The sequence below is a fragment of the Crotalus tigris genome, unplaced genomic scaffold (assembly GCF_016545835.1).
Source record: "Crotalus tigris isolate CLP2741 ecotype Arizona unplaced genomic scaffold, ASM1654583v1 scf7180000019642.961951, whole genome shotgun sequence".
Lineage (NCBI taxonomy): Eukaryota > Metazoa > Chordata > Lepidosauria > Squamata > Viperidae > Crotalus > Crotalus tigris.
Window position 1 is genome coordinate 2,036 of NW_024097636.1, and position 20,091 is coordinate 22,126.

At 36.9% G+C, this 20,091-nt stretch overlaps 1 protein-coding gene across 2 annotated transcripts in view; it reads left to right on the forward strand.

Moving 5' to 3' along the window:
* HEXB (hexosaminidase subunit beta) overlaps positions 1 to 20,091 on the forward strand; it is a 21,487-nt gene continuing 1,396 nt past the window's right edge. The window contains exons 1-10 of one of the 2 annotated variants that reach the window (XM_039364036.1): positions 1 to 152; positions 1,854 to 1,919; positions 2,809 to 2,855; positions 3,536 to 3,646; positions 6,861 to 6,962; positions 8,975 to 9,104; positions 10,549 to 10,720; positions 11,489 to 11,575; positions 14,858 to 14,930; positions 17,212 to 17,386. In XM_039364036.1, the coding sequence (XP_039219970.1) occupies positions 14 to 152; positions 1,854 to 1,919; positions 2,809 to 2,855; positions 3,536 to 3,646; positions 6,861 to 6,962; positions 8,975 to 9,104; positions 10,549 to 10,720; positions 11,489 to 11,575; positions 14,858 to 14,930; positions 17,212 to 17,386 (1,102 nt within the window). In that variant the 5' untranslated portion in view covers positions 1 to 13. Of the gene's footprint in view, positions 153 to 1,853; positions 1,920 to 2,808; positions 2,856 to 3,535; positions 3,647 to 6,860; positions 6,963 to 8,974; positions 9,105 to 10,548; positions 10,721 to 11,488; positions 11,576 to 14,857; positions 14,931 to 17,211; positions 17,387 to 18,113; positions 18,205 to 20,091 lie in introns of both variants that reach the window. The other variant, XM_039364038.1, reaches the window with a different exon arrangement.

A 20,091-nucleotide genomic window follows, 5' to 3' on the forward strand; every position in this document is an offset into this window, starting at 1 on the left:
GTATTATGAATATATGTTTGGTTATCCCAAATGGCAGAATCGAAATGAGAAAAAATCCCTATGTGAAACAGAATTGTCCTTTCTTCAGGTGATTATCACTTCAAAGGATTCTGAATGTGATAAATTCCCTAGTATTACATCAGATGAAGCCTGTGAGTATTTGAAATATAAATGTGTACAAAATTGTGCCTGTCTTCTGTCTTCCTTATTTTCTTGCATCTTATGGGTATGTTATTGGACGATATTTTAATCATCTGTAATAACCACTTTCTTATCTAATAATTTTATCTGGTGAGTAATTGAATAAAATATTACAATATTGCAGGTCAAAATTTCTTTAATAAGACTCATTGTGACTAATATATGTATTTATGATACAGTTATATAGTGTCAGCCCCTTGAGGTAGTTCTGATAAGAAACGAAAATCATGAGCTTCACTAGGTTACAATAACAGAATCTTGCATGTCTGAAAGCACTTCTGCCTTTACTTTCCAGAGAATTAGGGAGGATCCCTTCTGAGATATTTCCCACATTCCCATTCCTTGTAGCCTGACATCTTTTGTCTGACCGCTAACTAGGCTGTGGCTCTTCCTGCTGACTCCCAAGGTCATTTTCACAACCCATTACTCATAGCTTATCTAGTTATAAAGATGGATGGAGATGAAGCAAATAATTCACGGCACAAATTAGATGTATATATTTTGATACTTGAAATATTTGATGAACACAAATGGGACTGGCAATAAAATTCAGTATTCTATCAGATGGCTCCTTCTCAAAGATATGTTATTCATTTCCTCATTCTGAATCTTTTTTCATCTCCCTCCCTATACAATTCATTAGTATTCCACATGCTCAGGAGTCAGTGCACTGATTTTGGAAATGTTTCTGTCTCATTAAAGGCTTTATTTTTAATAAAATATTAAAGTTTCCCTATGAAGTGAGGATAATGTAATCCTGAATTTATAAGGATTCTGAATTTCAGTAGAAGGAATGCAGCTTGATTGTCGTCCTGTTAACATTGCTTTTTTTCCTAATCTATTCAGGGATGTGGGTATCTGTGAATGAATGGCCTTGAACATTTTCTACGCTGGAGGAAATTTCAGTTCCTTTTCAGAGCAATGTATCTGCAAATGGACATAAATAGGGAAATACTGCACACATTTCTCTTTGTGCTTGGTCTTTGCACTCTAGCTAGAAACCTTAGTATATTTGAAAGGCATTAGAGTTCTATTGATCCCATCTATGGAGAAAACTATTGTAGCCATATACAGTACTGTGAGCTTCTTAGAAATGTTTGCTGATTTCCCCTGTTCCACTGCAAAAACAAATGAGGGGTGAATCAGGTTCACAAATCTGTTTCCTGAGCAACTTCATTCGCTTTGGGAAATAACAAGTAACATATACCTGATATCAAGAAATTGGTATTCCTTAGAGCAGTGGTTCTCAACCTTTTTAATGCCGCAACCCCCAAACGGGGGGAGAGAGTCTATTCTATTGGCTTTCAAAAGCCAATAGAATAAAAGGGAGTAGCACAGCTAAGGAAAAGGGGGGGGGGGAGAAATGGCAGACTGCGTTGTTTGGTGACCCCCGTGAAATGGTCGTTCGACCCCAAATGGAGTGCCGACCCACAGGTTGAGAACCACTGCCTTAGAGGCTGCTTGTTGTGGGAAAGTGACCTGCCTTGTATTGGCTTAGTTTCCTTTCATTAGACCTATAAAACAACTGCTTCCACGTTTCGTTTCCACATATAAGTAGTCAGTGTGCAACAAAGTGCTAATTTTGTAAGTGGTTGTTTAATTATTTGTTTTACTAAATAATAATTCCATGTTAAATATTTTTCCCTTTTAAGATCATCTCCAAGTATCAAAGCCCACGTCTGTGCTGAAGGCTGAAAAAGTTTGGGGAGTCTTAAGAGGTGAGTCTCAAAGTAACAGAGGATGAAACTATTCCCTACTCACCCATTATTATTATTATTATTATTATTATTATTATTATTATTATTATTTTTAATGAAGTATCATAATTATTAATTATCATAATGATTATTATGATGGTCCAAGCATCACTTCGAAAAATCATCTTCCTGCATTAGCAATCATGGTTAATACTGATATAAATCTATGCCCTTACAAATGTTTACTCTGTTTTGAAAACTGTCTATTGACAGTGTCAGCATAGTCTGTGGCAATGGCTTTGCAAACTATGCATTGCATTAAAAAAAACACATTTATCTTTCCTAAATCTGTTGTAAATTAACTTTATTAGGTGACCCAAATTCCAGTTTTGCATATAGTCCCAACTCTTATATTACTTTAAACTTTTATTATATTGACTTTTCTCCCAAACAGTGAGCTGATTTTTTTTAATATGGATCATGTTAAAAGCTGAGTATAGACTATTGTAACCCATCTGTGATGGGATCCATACTGTAATGAATTTGGAAACATGCAAATCTAAATTAGATTGCAAAACATTAATAGCTTTGCTGTTACTGCAGATATTCAGAGGAAAAGATGAGACAGAAACTAAAAGTGATTTGTGCTTCTTCCTCTCTCATTTCTCATTTTTTTCAAAAGAAGGGGTCCTCTGCAAGTAAGATACAGGTTGTGCCACAAATAAGTCCCATTGAACTCTATGTCTTTCCATTTTCCCTCTTTAAAAGAAGTTTAGAAATTTAGGAACAAGACCCATTGTTTATTTAAACCTCTTTGGAATATCTGAAGTGATAATTGCTTCAAAACAATATTTCTTTGCCAGTTCAGAATTAAAGTTCCATGTCTCTCTCTCTCTTTCTCTCTTTCCAGGTCTGGAAACTTTCAGCCAGTTATTATATGAGGATGATTGTGGAAGTGTGAGTATTCCAGATAATACATTATTTTCTTCAGGTTTGGCATTAGCACTTCCAGATGTCGCTGTTCTATGATTTGAAGTTATTTGGAGAGGTAATATTTTAACATACATTTACTTATTAAGAGAAATATTTGTAATACAATAAAGCAATACTGCAGAATCTGCACTAGCTTCTTATAGTTTTGCTGAAACTCTATTAACTGTTTATTAACTTATTTTTTATTTATTTATCTGTAATATATCATTTCAACCTTGAGTTACAAATATTCTCCTTCATTGGTGTTTTATTTATTGCTTTTGCTCTGGTAGGACTAAACTGGGAGTCCTATATTTGGCTGGTTGTTTGGACAACTCTCCCCATTTCATAGGCAGTGACAGTTATGATGATGTTTACACTAAACAGTGTTTATATTTGAATATAACATATATATTAATTTATTAATTAGTTTGCAGGTAATAAAGAATAACCTTTCCAAACAGTAGGAAGAGCAGTAATTTTATTTATATAAATACATAATTTTTGAAGTCTATGAGTAAAATGTATTGCAATCTATTTGGTACCTTTTATATGCTAGGAAATCACGTTTAACACCTGAAGTAAATGTATCTTACCGCAAAGGTCAAATTTGATTATCTGTTATATTCTTTGCATGGACATGGCTCTTTTGTTTGTTTCAACAGTATTTTGTTAATGAGTCTTACATAAGTGACTTTCCAAGATTTGCATATCGAGGAATCTTGCTTGATACATCACGACATTTCCTACCACTGAAAGTTATTCTAACTAATTTGGTAAGTGATCCAGGTATATACTTCTGAGTCAGCTTGGTATATAAAGCTATAGTTGAGAAAGCTCTAGTAGGCATTTAAAACCAATGCTTATAGATGAATAAGATATGTGTATTAATCTCTGCATGTTGCGAATGAGTTTTTACTTTAAAATTCCATTATGGTATTTACTGTTGTTGTCACTGTCATTCCTTATTCAACTTATATCTTGCCTACCTTCCCACAGGGCATTTAGTGCAGCTTATAATTTTAGAAAAACTTAAGGACATGTAGTCTTCAATTTATGACCATTTGTTCAGTGGCCATTCAAAGTTACCACAGCATTGAATGAAGTTACAGCTGTTGCAGCACCCCTGTGATCATGTGATCAAAATTTAGGCACTTGGCAGCCCAGGTGAACCTGTGACTGGTGAACTCCTCAATTCTTCAAATCGAGCACATCTTTCCATGTATTCTGCCCCATTCTCGCAGTGCTCCAGAGAGCCTTCAGAAAGCTTCCGAGGTCTTTCCCAGGTCTTGTGGGAACATATGCACTATTTAGAGAATGGCAGATGCCCCTTTCTCATGATGCTTCAGAAAACCTCACAAATTTTCCAAAGGATTATGATAATGGGGCACATAAGTGGACTCGGGAAAAAGTCCTAGCATGGCCAACAGTTTCCTTGCTTACAGTAGGGCCAGGCTGGGTGTGCCTCACCAACAGTAGGAGGAAAGTGGTAAAGGTCAGCAGGGCATGGCAGAGCCTATGGAGTGCAGGGCGCCTGGGCTGAGGCATGCTACACTATTATGCAGGGATGGGCTGTGGTGGCTGAGGTTTCCCACAGCACGGCAGCTTTGTGCCGCTCTGCTGGGCCAGGCTGGGGCAGCTGAGACTTTCCAAAATGACTGCGGCTTTGAATTGCACTGCAGCTCAGGGACTTGTTGCAGCTCTAGAGCCATGGCACACCAAGAATCCCCTGAGCCACAGCCTATTCTTTCTCAGCCTCTCTGTATTCATACCACACTGCAGCACTCTCTCTATTTGTATATGGCCTGCACCAAGGCTCCCAGGCTCTTCCCTACTTACGTGAGATTCCCTCTGCTTAACAAACTACACATCTAGTGTAGCAACCAGAAAAGGTGGGACTTGGGTTGCTATGTGGTCATGTGACATCTCCCTTTACAACTGCCTCATTTAGCGATGGAAATTCTGGTCCCAGTTGGGATTGTAAGTCAAGAACTATCCCTAATTCAAATCAAATTAAAACATATTAATTAATTAAAGAAAGTAGAAAGATTGGAGGCTGTGTACAGCTTCAAAGGGAGCAGATTCCATAGCTTGGAATAACAAAGACACCCTTTCCTACATGTTTAATAACAGATTTGGATAATAAATTATCTTTAAGACGGGCTTTTTTACTGACCTTAATGTAAATGCCATCCATTTGAAGAAATTATAATGTTACGGGTGTTGCCTCGAAATTCAGGCAAAACTCAGGAATCAAACTTGACTACGTAACCCATAAATTTGCCACTTGTGTAATGTTATGTAGAATCAGTGTTTTCTATTGTTCAAGCCTCAGATTTATGGGTTGCATAAATTTCCTTCTCCAGTTGAGTTTGAGTCTTAATACTTGCATGTGTTTCCCAGGACTTCCAGAATGCACTTTCTATGATATAGTTGCTGAAAAAGCAAGTTCTCACAGACCAAATGAAATTGACTTGGCCGAGAAGAGAAAAACATGCTTTCTTAAAGTTAGAGAAGAGGCTTCAACTTTCATGTTGAGAATGCTAATGTCACCTTTTAGAATACTAATAATGAAGTCTAAAATTCTGGATCACATGAACAAGGTATATCAGTAAAACCACTTTGCACATAATAGTCCTAAGGCAAAATCCAAGATCCATAAACATGTTTTCATTCAGTGAAAGGATGACCTAGAAAACTGAAGAGTGAATGGCTATTGGATTTTAGCAAAGAAAAAAGGCCAGTGAAATGAGGCCATGGCATGAAACAGTTGGCTCCATACTGGAACGGATTTGGCAGAAGAATAAAACACAAGAAATTGCCTATGAGAAAAGGGGAATGGGGTGGGGAAATAGCAGAAGATCTGTTCTCTTTCAATTAGAGTACAGGATGCAGAAAGTGTTAAGTTACAGAAGGCAGGTTCTTTAGACTTTTAGAATGTCATAAAGATAAGAATCAGTAAGCTTAATTACTGTGGAAAGTGATAAGCTCCTCTTGCTGTACATTTAAGTGTAATCTAGACAGCTACCTGACAAGAATATATTAATTTAGATTTCTGCACTGAGCAGGGAGAACCTGATGGCCTAAATTACCTCTTCCCATTAACCATTTAATTGGGTCAGTTTCCACTCATGATCCCCAAGCCTGCTGACAAAACCACTTTTTTAGGGCCTTATGATAAAGCAGCAAGTTGGGGCTGGCTGTACCTCAGTGGAAATTATTTTCATTAAGAAGGGGCCACTACTGAGAAGACCCTTTTTCATGGTCCCACCAGATGCCAATCCCTAATCAATGGGACCCACAACATACAGGCAAGAACTCATGTAGTTTTGAGGAACACATTTAAGGCTTGAATTTTACACTGTAAAGACATCTACATAGTTAATATATGTCTATGCATTTCAGCAACATGTGGAAAGCTCTGTAATAAATACCTGCTTTGGCAGCTATCTTATTTAGTCAAACCTGACTGCAGCCATTTCGCTCATTCTAGGTTGCCACAAGAATGGGAGGGTGTGTGGAGGATTTCTAGTAGTCTAAACATTTTACTGTCCCATGGGAGCCAAGGTCATTTCGGTCTGTTAGATGGGGGGGGGGGTGACCATTTGGTTAGAAAGCCCGCCAAACTGTTCTATTGGGGAACATAGCTGATTGCATAGCATTGGGGTGGAAAGTTCATACTTGGTTTCACTTTTGACCATGCAAATACTATGTAATCAATAAACATGTTCTTTGAGGAAAGCTCAGGCTTCGGAGTTCTTATTTATTTGGTCTTGTCTATCGGAACCTTGACACTATAAGTATCTGTATATAAAGCTTTTCTCTATTGAGTTCTCTCAGGCCTAGAAATAATTCAATAGTTATAGACGCAATGATGACATTGTTCTCATTGAGGGATGGTAGAAATCAGATTTTAAATTCCCACATATATAAATTAATTTTTAATATAGCATGCATCACTAAAACATCATCTTGTCTTTCATATCACAGGATGCCATGGCCTTTAATAAGTTCAACGTCCTGCACTGGCACATTGTAGATGACCCTTCCTTTCCTTATGAAAGTACCACTTTTCCAGAATTGAGTGCCCAGGTAAGTAAGAACATATGAAATCTTGTAGAAAGTATTTAAAAAATAGAATTCAGAGACCTATTTCATACATACTTCAGATATATTAGGGCCACCATATTGACTGGGAGTGATGGGCCAACATATCTGGACACTTTCAACCTGTAAAATCTGAAATAGTAATTCAGGGTAATGCTGCAACAGAGTAGAAAATTTATAATTTATTGAAGGGAAATGAAACTACATTATTTTGATGCTTGACCAGCATCAGATAACATAAAACATCCTAAAACTAAGATACAGCTAAAGAATAATATAAAACAATTGCAGTCAGCACAATTAAACTTTCTTAGTTCAGGTACACAATTTTGAATATTTGTGCTATCCACTAAGCTTTCAGTGAAAAACAATAATAAAATCTAATGAGTTAACAATGGCAGTTGAGATCAGCAACTCCATCACTACATGATCATTAAGCACAATGTCACTTGACCACAACAATTTACAATAGCAATTGCAGAATCCCAAATCCTGCATGGTAGCAGTGCCTGGCAGGTACATGATTGCCATTTGCACCTCTTCCAACTTGCCCATTGACTTTGCTTGTCAGAAGCTGGCTGTGAAGGTCACAAATGGTGATCATGTCACCATGAGACATTTGTGATCATCATAATTGTGAGCTAGTTGTCAAGCACCCAAATCATGATCTCATGATTACAAGAACACTACAGCTACCAGGACCGATAATAAATCCCTCTCATTGAACACTGTCATAACTTTGAACTGTTGCTGAACAAGTGGTTGTTCAATGAGAATTATCTGTACAATATTATATATTATCACCTTAATTCAAGCCTTATGTTGCTAAAACTCATCTGTGTCTGAACAAGAAGAAGAATTGTTTGACTCCTAGGTAAATATGGGGGGGCTTTTTCTCTCCCCCCCCTTAACCACAGATGTCTGTGGGGGGGAGAAGTGTAAAACTTGGCAAGACAGAAGATGGAGCATTCCCCACTAGAGGAACATACTAATTTGGAAGAAAAAAACATAGTTCACTGAATATTGCACATATTTATTGCTTCAGCATACTCATTGACTGTTTGAGAGAGGACCCGGAATGAAATGTTTGTTGAAGATATATTTGTTGAGTGATATGTCTAATTGTTGTTGTAGTGTTCTTCTCCGTGCCCTGCTAAGACAGATATCACAAAACTTCTATAACCTACCACCTAGTTCCTTATTACAATGTAATTTTGCACTGTAGATTTTATTTGGCCTTAAGCCAACATTTAATTTCTTCTTCTTTTTAGTAATAATGCCAAGGCAGTCAAAAGATTACTATGTAGTGTTCAGTATTCCTATTAACAATTAGCTGATAAGGACTGCTGGGTGACTTACAATGTCACCAAATTCTGTGAATTGGCATATAATGCTTTCTGAAGACTCAATTATTCCTATATTTATTGCTTGTCTTTCTTTTTGTATTTGTCTGCTTGTGCTTGTTTGTTTTGGTGCTGGCCTTTGGTTGTAACAATTTTTTATTTGACATGGGTTATGTCAATGACAGAGCAGCATATTTATTCCTATTGACACAATGATGTCCTATCAACCATAAAAATAACACAAAGACATCTTACCTGCCTTTTTCAATTACCAACCTCAAGTTTCACGGGCTAGATCTTCAGATGTTCAGCTTTTTATCCATAAAAGTCATTTGCCAGCTCCTCAACAGATGCATAGTCACTCAGAAAAATAATACATAGGAAGGCAAGATTAATTTCTCCTAGAATTTCAGAGAAAATGACCTTGGATAGATCACTTTGTCTTAGTCAGTATGACTCCGGTTACTGATTATCAGTAAAAGGTACAAATGGTTTGTGCTTAATTTCATTCAAAAAATAACTTGTATCTGGATTATATCCTAGTGCTTGACTGTTGTAATATCATATTGCTCCTAGATTTAACCACTCTTCTCACTTGTTGACATTTTCCTGGAGTATTGGGGGAAAAATGCAACCTCTTGTTTATTTCCACAGGGTGCTTATACTCCCAACCATGTTTATACTCCCACTGATGTTCATAATGTCATAGAATATGCTCGCTTACGAGGGATTAGAGTTATTCCAGAATTTGATATGCCAGGACATACTCAGTCTTGGAGAAAAGGTAAAATGTGTATCATTCTAAAAGGCAAACTGAAAATACTATATATGCTTGCAATAGGAATCAAAAAAGAAAAAAGGAAGATTAGTAGCTAAATACAGATACAACTTTACTATGAAACATTATTCAAATTTAATTTAAGTTGTTATATAATTCAAGTCTTGCCTGACTATAATTTAGTTGTGTTCAGATTTCAAATATCTTCTAATAAAAAGAATAGGTAGGGTTTCAGCTGCTTTTATTTATCTTCTATGTTTTATTGATTTTATTGTAATTGAGATTCAGGCAGCATACAAATTTAATAAATTAAGATTGCACAGCCAGCCAGATATTTAGACTGGATTTGGCACTGCAGTATTAAGGATTTGGCACTGCAGTATTAAGGTAGATCAAGATAGTTGACCTGTGGTCCTGGCAGGGAACCCAATTCAACACTCTGATAATTTGTGAAAACTGTTAGCATGTATTGCTTCCCTGTCATTTTGAAGAAAGAACACACATAAACTGTAGCATGAGCCATTAAATAAAATTAACATAGTTTTAAAAATAAATATTCCTAATCATTCCCCCTTACCCAATAAGAACATTAAACATCCAGCCTTGTTAGTATAAGTCCCTCTAGATCAGTGATGGCGAACCTTTTAGAGACCGAGTGCCCAAACTGCAACCCCAAACCCACTTATGCATCACGGGTGCCAGGTGGGTGTGGCCCATTGGGTGGATGTGGCCCATTGGGTGGGCATGGCTGCGGTGGTAACAGCAGACTGGGTGGGACTAAAAAGTTCAATCAATCAATTCCAACTTTGCAAGATCTTTTTTTTTCCCGCGAGAAGTTGAAATGGACTGATTGATTAAACCTTTTTTTTTTTTGTACACGGCGGCAGAGGCCTAAAACGAACAGGTTTTATAAAACTCAGCTGAAGGCCTAGGTCTGGGGCAATGGTGCACGTGCCTACAGAGAGGGCTCTGAGTGCCACCTCTGGCACCCATGCCATAGGTTCGCCACCACTGCTCTCGATAAATCTGTACCCTGATTTACTGTTGCCTTTGCCCTATCCTCCAAAAAGTATTACAACCATCCAGCCAACAAAAGATTACCCATTCTAGAGGGTTAATAAGGTACATGTTTCTGCCAATTTCAGTGATTATCATTAAGAGATTCAGAAAATGGAAACAAATTGAATTCGGGACAAAAGTACTGAATAAATAGCTAAATCATATCATGTGAATACAAAGGTTTTATGAGTCATTATTTTCTAAATCTGATACCTAGCCAGTAGTCATATTCCACTTGAAAGGATTATGTTCTGGGCCATTACAAAGAAAAACGTATTTAAGTTCTCGGAAACACTTTTAAAATCAATGTAATAAATGCAAGTTCATATAGAATAAAATAGCATATATCTTTTGTTTTATTTTTGTCTTTGTTTTATATACTGGGAAAAAGATATCCTCACACCTTGCTACAGTGGAAAACATCCAAGTGGCTTTTATGGACCTATAAACCCCATTTTGAATGCAACTTATGATTTTATGATGAAATTATTTGAAGAAGTTGGCACTGTATTTCCCGATGATTATATCCACTTAGGAGGAGATGAAGTGGACTTCAGTTGTTGGTATGGTGTGACACCAAAACTAAAAAGATATTAGCATTATACAATTAGCAAGACTTGATTTGGAAGAGATATTTTAGAAAGTCCAGTAGTATAAATGCAGCATTTATCTGCATCTCATTAATGTAGTCCCATCAATATCCAGGATTACAGAGCTGTTGAAGGAAGGCTTCAACTGCAGCCATATAATCCTAGAAAGAGGCAGTGGCTTTATTGAAGTGGAGATCTTTTCCTGAATACAGAATATTTCAAAGTATTTCTCCTAATAAAATGTACAACTTTACATTTCCAAAATATATGTGATATAGAAAGTCTACATACCCAATTGAAATGCCAGATTTTTGAGATGTAAAAAAAATCAAACCAAGATAAATAAGTTCAGATTATTTTACACTTTTACTATAACATATAAGCTATATAATTCAATTGAAAAACAAACTGAACTCTTTTGGAAAATAAAAAGAAATTTACAATAATATGATTATTGTATTGTACAGGACAATTGCTTATGCATTGAATATCCTGATCTTAAGATTGCCATGCCAAAAATTTAATGGGACTTGCAAATGCTTTATTCTTACTAAACAGTGGGCCAAAGCTAGCTTATTATCACGTCAGAGAAGGCATTCTTCATATCAGCATTATTTTGTTTAAATCCCCACTCGTATGATTAAAAAGAAACGTTAGAGTGCAAAATCCATTCTATTCTATTACTACTTTAATACTATATTATAAGAAATGTAATTTGTTGCTATTGTTTTTCTTTCTTAGGAATTCCAATCCTGATATAACTGAGTTCATGAAAAAGAAAGGATTTGGGTTCTGGTATTCTAAACTGGAATCCTATTATATTGAAAAGTGAGTCTGTTTCTTTTTCAGAAAGATTACTTCATGTATTTGCAACTACTTTTATTGCTTGCTTTAATCCCCTAAATCAGGGGTGTCAAATTCTCAACGTCATGTGACATGTCGCGATGTATCGCAACATTTTTTCTATTGCTGGCAATGGGGTGGGTGCAGTTTCAGCACTAGCTGCTTTTGGTTTTTGCTGCTAGCAAGACTTCCTAAAGGCCAGTGACAGGCTGGCTTCTTGCAGCTGAGGATTGTAGGGATTGGAATGAATGACATAACAATGTCACTAGAGTGTGACATTTTGAGAGCCTGAAAGGGTACCTTTGTAACTTAGAAAAAGAGAAAAACACACGAAAACCAGCAGTTTTCCTACCTAATATTAGCAGTATGATCTGTGATTGCCCCTTATATTATTGGCTGTGGCCTGGAACTTTATTTTTTATTTTTTATTCTCTTTGCTTTTTTGTTGTCCATTTTCTATCCTGGAAAAGATGGAGAAGATGGGTTTGGAGTTTGCATAAGACAAAGAAGATAGAGTAGAACATTTGGCTCAGTTCTATATCTAGTGCATTTGAATTAATTAAATAATTGGGTATTTTCAAAGGTTTTGAGGCAAAATCTGTCTTATTCATTAACCCAGTATAGTTGTAGACCCTAGTTCAGTGATGGCGAACCTTTTAGAGACGAGTGCCCAAACTGCAACCCAAAACCGACTTATGCATCGTCGAGTGCCAGGTGGGTGTGGCCCATTGGCTGGGTCTGGCCCATTGGCTGGGCCTGGCTATGGTGGTAACAACAGACTGGGTGGGACTAAAAAGTTCAATCAATCAATTCCAACTTTGCAAGATTTTTTTTCCCCTGAGAAGTTGAAATTGACTGATTGATTGAACCTTTTTTTTTTTTTGCACACAGCGGCAGAGGCCTAAAGCAAAAAGGTTTTATAAAGCCCAGCTGAAGGCCTAGGACTAGGGCGACAGTGCACATGCTCACAGAGAGGTCTCTGAGTGCCGCCTTTGGCACCCATGCCACCACTGCCCTAGTTCATAATTTCTTCTAAAGATGCTGTGTTTTGTAATCTCAACAGTTGCTTCTTCTGACTAGAAAATTCAATAGGTAGACCAGGAGAGTTTTCAAACCAGCCATGTGCTATAGAATAGCTAAGCTCAATTCAGGTGATGCCATTTACCTCATGACCTTCCTCATATTTTATCACCACCCAAAAAAAAAAATCATTTAAGAGCAGGATTGTGTAGAGGAGCATAAATATGGCCTTGGAGAAGATATGTGGAAATCATTACCAAAGAACATGATCTCAGCCTGGGAAAACAAGACAGAAAGAAACTTAAAGTCACCCTGCCTTAACACTCTTTGGTACAAGAGAGAGGCAAGAGAAGAGAAACCATTCTCAGGTTTTCAAGTTTCTGTTCTTATAGCCTATTTCAGCAAACTGAGTATTTCTTGGAGTGTTTGCTTCCTGGCCTAGTATAATTTGAAGAACTGACAGATTGGAATGGTTTGTCTTTGGTTTGTTTAAAAGATGATAAAAGGAAAGTGCTATTAAAACAAATAGAAGTCATCTGAAATAATGATTTTTTTTTATATCACTCATTCTTGCCATATCCTTTCTTGGTTTTGGCTTTTTAAAATACACCCTTTTTCTAACAAAATTGAATTTTTAAACATGCTTTTTACTTTGGAACTGGGAGAGGAGTACTGAGGTTTTCTTTTGAAATAGGAGACTCAAATCAAGAGCACATATTGTCCTTTAGAATTAAATGTTCCTGAATGAAAGTGGATGAGAAGAAAAGGTTACACTCACATCAACTTATCCACAACTGACCCAGTTCATCTCACATTTCATGCTTTTTTTTTGGCAGTTAAAAACAATGAAAGTTTCATATGATTAATTTGAGAGGGAAAATCAAACAGGCAAGTTTTCTACCATAAACATGAAACTATCTAGGAGAGATTACAAACTTGACTAGGTATCGGAAAAAAATGTATTTCCAATCAATGTAACTTAAATGAAAGTTTAAAAGTAAGCTTTGTTGCAACAATCTCATCTTCCATTTCAGGCACCTAAAACATAATAGTTAAAATTACATTTAGAATAGTGGAAAACTAGATTAGTTAAAGTAACCATTGGAAGCACATGGCACTTTATTGCATTTTTTCTGAGAGCATATAATTTTAAAGGGGAAGCCATTGGGACTTTGGGACAGTAGGTTTGAAACTGAAGCAGAAAAAAAGGAAGGAAGGAACAATGTCTGCTTTAAAATGATGGAGCAGAGAGGGGATATCTCTTTCAACTCAGTTTATTTTTTTGCTGTGAGAATAAAACATAATGAGATGCACATATTTAAAACATGTTAAGTAGCAAATCAAGCTCAGTTCCTAGTAACTTTCACATTCATATCTTTTTCTTGACAATGATGGAAAAATAGCCTTCTTGCCATTGCCTTCTTCTATTTTTTTTTCAAATTCCCAGAGTTAGATTACTCAAGATCTGGCATACAAGTAATTTCCTCCCAAATAATACAGTAATTCAAACACTATTTAACTCTATGAAAAACAGCCAAGATTAGCTAACTGTCCCACATGGCCAAATATATTTATTAAAAAAAGAATCTTCTGTTCAGACATGTTTGATTCTCAGACACTGCCTAGATAAGTCCCTGCAGTTTTTTTAGCAAGGTTTTTCAGATGTGGTTTGCCATTGCTTCCTTCCTAGGGCTGAGAGAAAATGATTGTCCCAAGATCACTGAGCTGACTTTGTGCCCAAAGTGGGACTAGAACTCATGCCACTAGGTTTCTAGCCTAGTGCCTTAAACACTACACCACATCGGCTGCTTCTTAAAATATAAAATCTTAATATAATATGTCAATTTCATTCAAAATTTGCAGCAGAAAAGCAGTGCTTTTTAGCACTTAATAATCTTGTACCAGGAAGAGCCCTCAATAAAACCTAAATGAGAAAAGCTCACTTTGTCATACTCAGAAGGATATAGCAACATTAAAACAACCACACAGGAATAGTGTTTATTTGCAAATATACCAGAATGTACTTCATTTTCTTTTAGCTCATAATCTAAATCCCATCTTGGTTATTACCTTAAGTTAAGTGTCCATAAATATTTGAAAAGTTCAAAAGTAATTTTACAGGCTATATTTATATCCAGTTATTGTAAGTTGCTGGATGGTCGGTTCTTGGCTGAAATTGGTATTTTTGAGAGGAGAACATACAATTGAATGTGTGTCAAATACATGAGTGTTCTGTTTTGCACCTAGAATGCTGGACATTGTGACTTTTCTTAACAAGAAATCCATAATCTGGCAGGAAGTATTTGATGATGGAGCAAAGGTAAGGTCTGAGAAATTGTGTGAACTGTTCCATCATAATTCTGAGAGTAGTTCTCATCTGCAGAAATACTGTATATCAGAAAATGTCTGTAGAACTGACTATTTTTTTTTATTCATTTATAAAATCAAGAAAAGTTTAACAAGTATAAACATGAGTAAGAACAGGGCAGTTGCTGCTTCTGTCCAAGGTTCAGAAAAAGCAGCCTTCAAAATATTATAATCCAGACTTTTCTCATCTGGTATCCTCCAAATGCATTAGGACTACAATTCCTGAATTATTGAATAGCCATTCTGGACATCATAGTGCATATCATGATGATGAAGATTGCAACTTAACATTTATGTAAGGTTCAAAGGAACTAAAATAGAAACCGCAGAGAACAAAGGCAGACTGAATAATTTCCAGCCACTTGTCAAGTCTTGAATGGAGAGGCTAGTTAGGATTTCAAAGGAGGCAGAGGGTAGGTGAACAGAGCAAAGTGAGCCAGAAAAGAACTAGTTGAAGCATGGGCATGAGCCATACAGAAAGGAAAACTTTCTATACTTCTGCCTCCAAAATATATTTCAGGAGCTTAGAGGGGTTGCAAAATTAGATGCATAGGATGGCCTTTTCTTTGTACATCTCTGCCAAGTAGATAATTCATAACCCCAGGTCTACATGTAACTTTGCAGTATGATCTCACTCCAGAAATGAAGTTTGACCTGAAAGAAGGTACATGCTGTTTTACAGAGTGGGATCCAGCTAAAAAACAGATAAGAATATAATCCACAGCCTCATGCCCTAAGGTCTTTCTATATCTTTCCTTGTTTTAACTCCCAGGCCATTTATTTTTTCTGATATCCTCTTTGTTCTCTCTTTTTTTTCTCTCTTTCTTTTTCTGTATTTTTGGTTCCAACACCCTCTCTTTCTTGGTTGGCTCTCCTCATTTTCTGTTTTTGTTGTTGCTTCCCTTCTAGTCTTGATGGTGCTAGTTTGAACAAGCAGATTGCTTTGCAGTTAAAGAGTTCTGAACTTTATTGATTTAGTCTAGGCACTTCATAATTTAAACAGAATCACACTTAGTGTGCAATAATTGCACAGTACATCCAGACTTTAATGCTCTTGCCCTACTGTTCAATATCTATATGAAATTGTTCAGTGAGTTCATCCATTGGTTTGGGGCCTGGTTTCAGTACTTCAAGTTCAATTGTACATTTGGACCCCAGACTGCCCAAGTGATGCTCTCAGTGCCCTGATCCAATATATGGATGCTGTTCAGGTCTGGACAGGGAGATACAAACTCAGGCTTAGTCCTACCAAGACTCAGTGATTGTGGCTATTCTGACTGAATTTGGATTTTTCATGTTTGGTTTTGATGGGACAGTACTTTCCTAAGTGCACCTTGGGGTCCTTGGTGAATTCTGGGAATTGAAGTCCACAAGTCTTAATGTTGCCAAGGTTGGAGACCCAATGTAAAAGATGATAAGCTGAAAAAAATATTCTGAGGACCAAGCAGAGAGCTAGAAAAGTAAAAGAAACTCCCTTTGGGGAAAAAAAACTTTTTACAGAATGTTGAAACTACTGTATTTATACAATATTGCCTTTGTTTTTTTTCAGAACTTGTAGTCTTTCCCCATTACTTCATAGTAATTGCCTCACTAGTACCTGAATCAATGAAACTCTTTGCTCCTTGTTTGCCTAAGTTTATAAATAGGGAGTGTAATTCTCCTCTTGAACCATACAGTATTCTCCATAAACCAGTTTGTGCTTCAGTGTAAATGTGTCCTGGTTTCATCTCAAAAATATCTCTTGGAAAATTTCTGACTTTCATCATCCTTTCTGTATGACAGATATTTTTGAATGTTAGAAAATGATATAGAGCAGATAAGATTGGTGTGATATGGGACATAAAGATAGCCCCTATCTTTGGCTGTTTTGATGTGATATTTTTCTGCATGTATTTAGAAAAGTTCAGAAAGGCAAACCATCACAGCATAATAGCTAGACTGACAGATTCGGACTGATAAGACCTACGTTGAGATCCCTCTTGCAAACTCATTGGGCAACTCTGAGCTAGTCATTCTCTCAGCCCAACATACTTCTCATAGATAAAAATATTGTAAAACAACATTAAGGGGTAATTGTTATGGGTTCTGAGGAAAAAATGGACTACAAATACGGTAGGCTGTCCTGAATTTTTAGAATTGCTCGAACACCATGCCATGCTGGAATGAATCATATGCATGCTGTTCCCCCCCAAAAATACAAACCCACCCCCCCCTATAATTTTCTGTATTTTCAGCTGCAGCCAGACACAATAGTTGAAGTGTGGAAGAAATTTTTGTATGAACTTGAATTAGCAAGAGTAACAAAACAAGGACATCAGGCAATCCTTGCTGCACCTTGGTACCTAGACCTCATCAGTTATGGCGAGGACTGGAAGAACTACTACAGTGTTGAACCACTGAACTTTATTGGTTCGTCAATATCTTGCATTTGGTTTTTTTTCTGTGGGGACTGAACATTTTTAATACCTTTGGATTCCAGTGCATGAGTGGCATATTCTCATTTAAATAAACTAGCGCTCAAATTCATGTACTTTCTTATGATAGATTAAAGGAAAGTTTCCTTTTCATAGTTCGTGTGAAGATTGTAATTTTTGTAGCCTAAGAAAAAAATATTGTGTACAGGTAGTCCTTGACTTATGACCACAACTGAGCCCAAGATTTCTGTTGCTAAGTGAGATAATTAAGTGAATTTTATGACCTTTCTTGCCACAGTTAAGTGAATCACTGCAGTTGTTAAGTTAGTAACATGGTTATTAAGTGAATCTGGCTTCCCCATTGACTTTGCTTGTCAGAAGGTCACCAAAGGGGATCATATGTCCCCGGGATATGCAACCGTCATAAATATGAATCAGTTGCCAAATTATGATCTTGTGAACATGGGGATGCTGCAATGTTTGTAAGTATGAAAAACGGTCATAAGTCACTTTTTTCAGTACGTAACTTTGAACAGTCACTGTTGTAAGTTGAAGACTACTTGTATACAAACCCATTACATTCCATGGTTTGTGTAATCATACTCTTCAATTTAAATAATTACCAACACTGATTTAATTTACCTTAAGATTGCCTTTTAAACACTCTTTTCAATGGCAAATAGGAAATGAACAAATGCTTTTTTTTATCACTTTAAACACAGGAAGCAAATCACAGAAGGAGCTGGTACTGGGTGGAGAGGCTTGTCTTTGGGGAGAATATGTGGATGCAACTAATCTTACACCAAGACTCTGGTACACCTCATCACTTGCTTCTCCTTCCATAAATTTAAGCATCTAATCTTTTTGTTTCTGCTATAAAATGGTGATGTGTGTATACTTTCCTTGCATCAGAGGATTGCGAATCTCTATTTTCCAATGATTTCTTCTCCTCATTAATATACGGATGGTTCTCAACTTACAACCATTCATTTATCGACCATTCAAAGTTACAATTGCACTGAAAGAAGTTTGAACCTAGCTTCCCCGTTGACTTTGCTTGTCAGGTCGCAAAAGAGGACAACATAACCCCGTCATAAATATGAACCAGTTGCCAAGCATCTAAATTTTGATCATGTGAACATGGGGATGCTGCAATGGTCACAAGCGTGAAAAACAGTCATAAGTCACTTATTTCAGTGACGTAACTTTGAACAGTCACTAAAGGAACCATTGAACTTAAAAGCTGTCCTCACAGTTACTACTCTTGTAGCATCCCCACGGACATGTTCAAAATTCAGCTGATTGGCAACCAACATTTATGATAGTCGCAGCGTAATTCCAGGCCATGGGCAAGTGCTGTTGGGAGTTTGGAGCAGTGAAAATGTAACCCGTTTCAGATGCTTATAAAAAACTTTCTCAACATCATTGCCACATGTGATCACTTTTGCAAGCTTCCAACAGGCAAAGTCAGTAGGACAGGGGTAGGCAACTTTGGCTCTTTTATGACTCATGGACTTCAACTCCCAGAATTCCTGAGCCAGTTGAAGTCCACAAGTCATAAAAGAGCCAAAGTTGCATACCCCTGCAATAGGGGAAGCCAACTCACTCAAAGACTGTGTGGTTAACAACTGCAGTGATTCTCTTAACTGTGGCAAACAAGACATAAACTTTATTTGCTCTGTTTTGGAATGAATCTTAATTTTCAGACTTGGATCCTCACATTGCAGGCAAAAAAGATTGTAACAACTGTCTTGTTTAGCAACATAAATTCTGGTCATAAGTCAAGAATTACCTGTATTTGCCCTTATAGCAGTGGTTCTCAACCTGTGGGTCGGGACCCCATTTGGGGTCGAATGACCATTTCACGGGGGTCGCCAAACAACACAGTCCGCCATTTTTTTCCCCCTTTTCCTTAGCTGTGCTGCTCCCTTTTATTCTATTGGCTTTTGAAAGCCAATAGAATAGACTCTCTTGAATAGAGTATAATTCTATTGGCTTTCAAAAGCCAATAGGAATTGTCCAGGCTGTCTCTGCCCTGCTGAGCCCACCAAAAGTCCCATTCTGCAAACGGTGCTGCACCAGTTGAGTAGTCCTCGACTTACGACTGGTTGAGTAGTCCTCGACTTACGACCAGTTGAGAGTCGCGGCATTAAAAAGGTTGACTGCCTTACAGGAAGCACTAATGAGCTCAATATAAGAAACTGCCTTTACAGATGGGAGACATTTACAGAATCAGAGGCAAATATGCGTAACTTCTTTTATACAAAAAGGCATATAGTTATGGGCAGTTTATGCATTGCATGCTGAATCTAGTATTCTCCAACATCATCCAGATTCCAGAATATTCAGTCAGCTTCACAGTACCATTCTATCACTGGGAAACATTTAAATCCAATTTGATTTAAATGTTAGGTTTTCTACGTTTGCGCACTCGTAATACAATATATGCAGAGCCTAAAACTTTTTTTCTACCAAGACATACTTTCCTAATTTAAATCTGACTTGTATAAAAGGCATGTTTAAGGCACATTTCCATTCATACGCAGAAATATCTGTGTTAGTCTGACTATATTCTGAAAGTAACCTTGAACCCATAAGCCAGAGTGACGTTTTTGCTGAAATCCTGTAATTCAGTATGGTTAAACAAAAGGTCCATGTTTCATTTTGAGAACGAGTAGGTAAAAGCTTTTTAATGCTGCA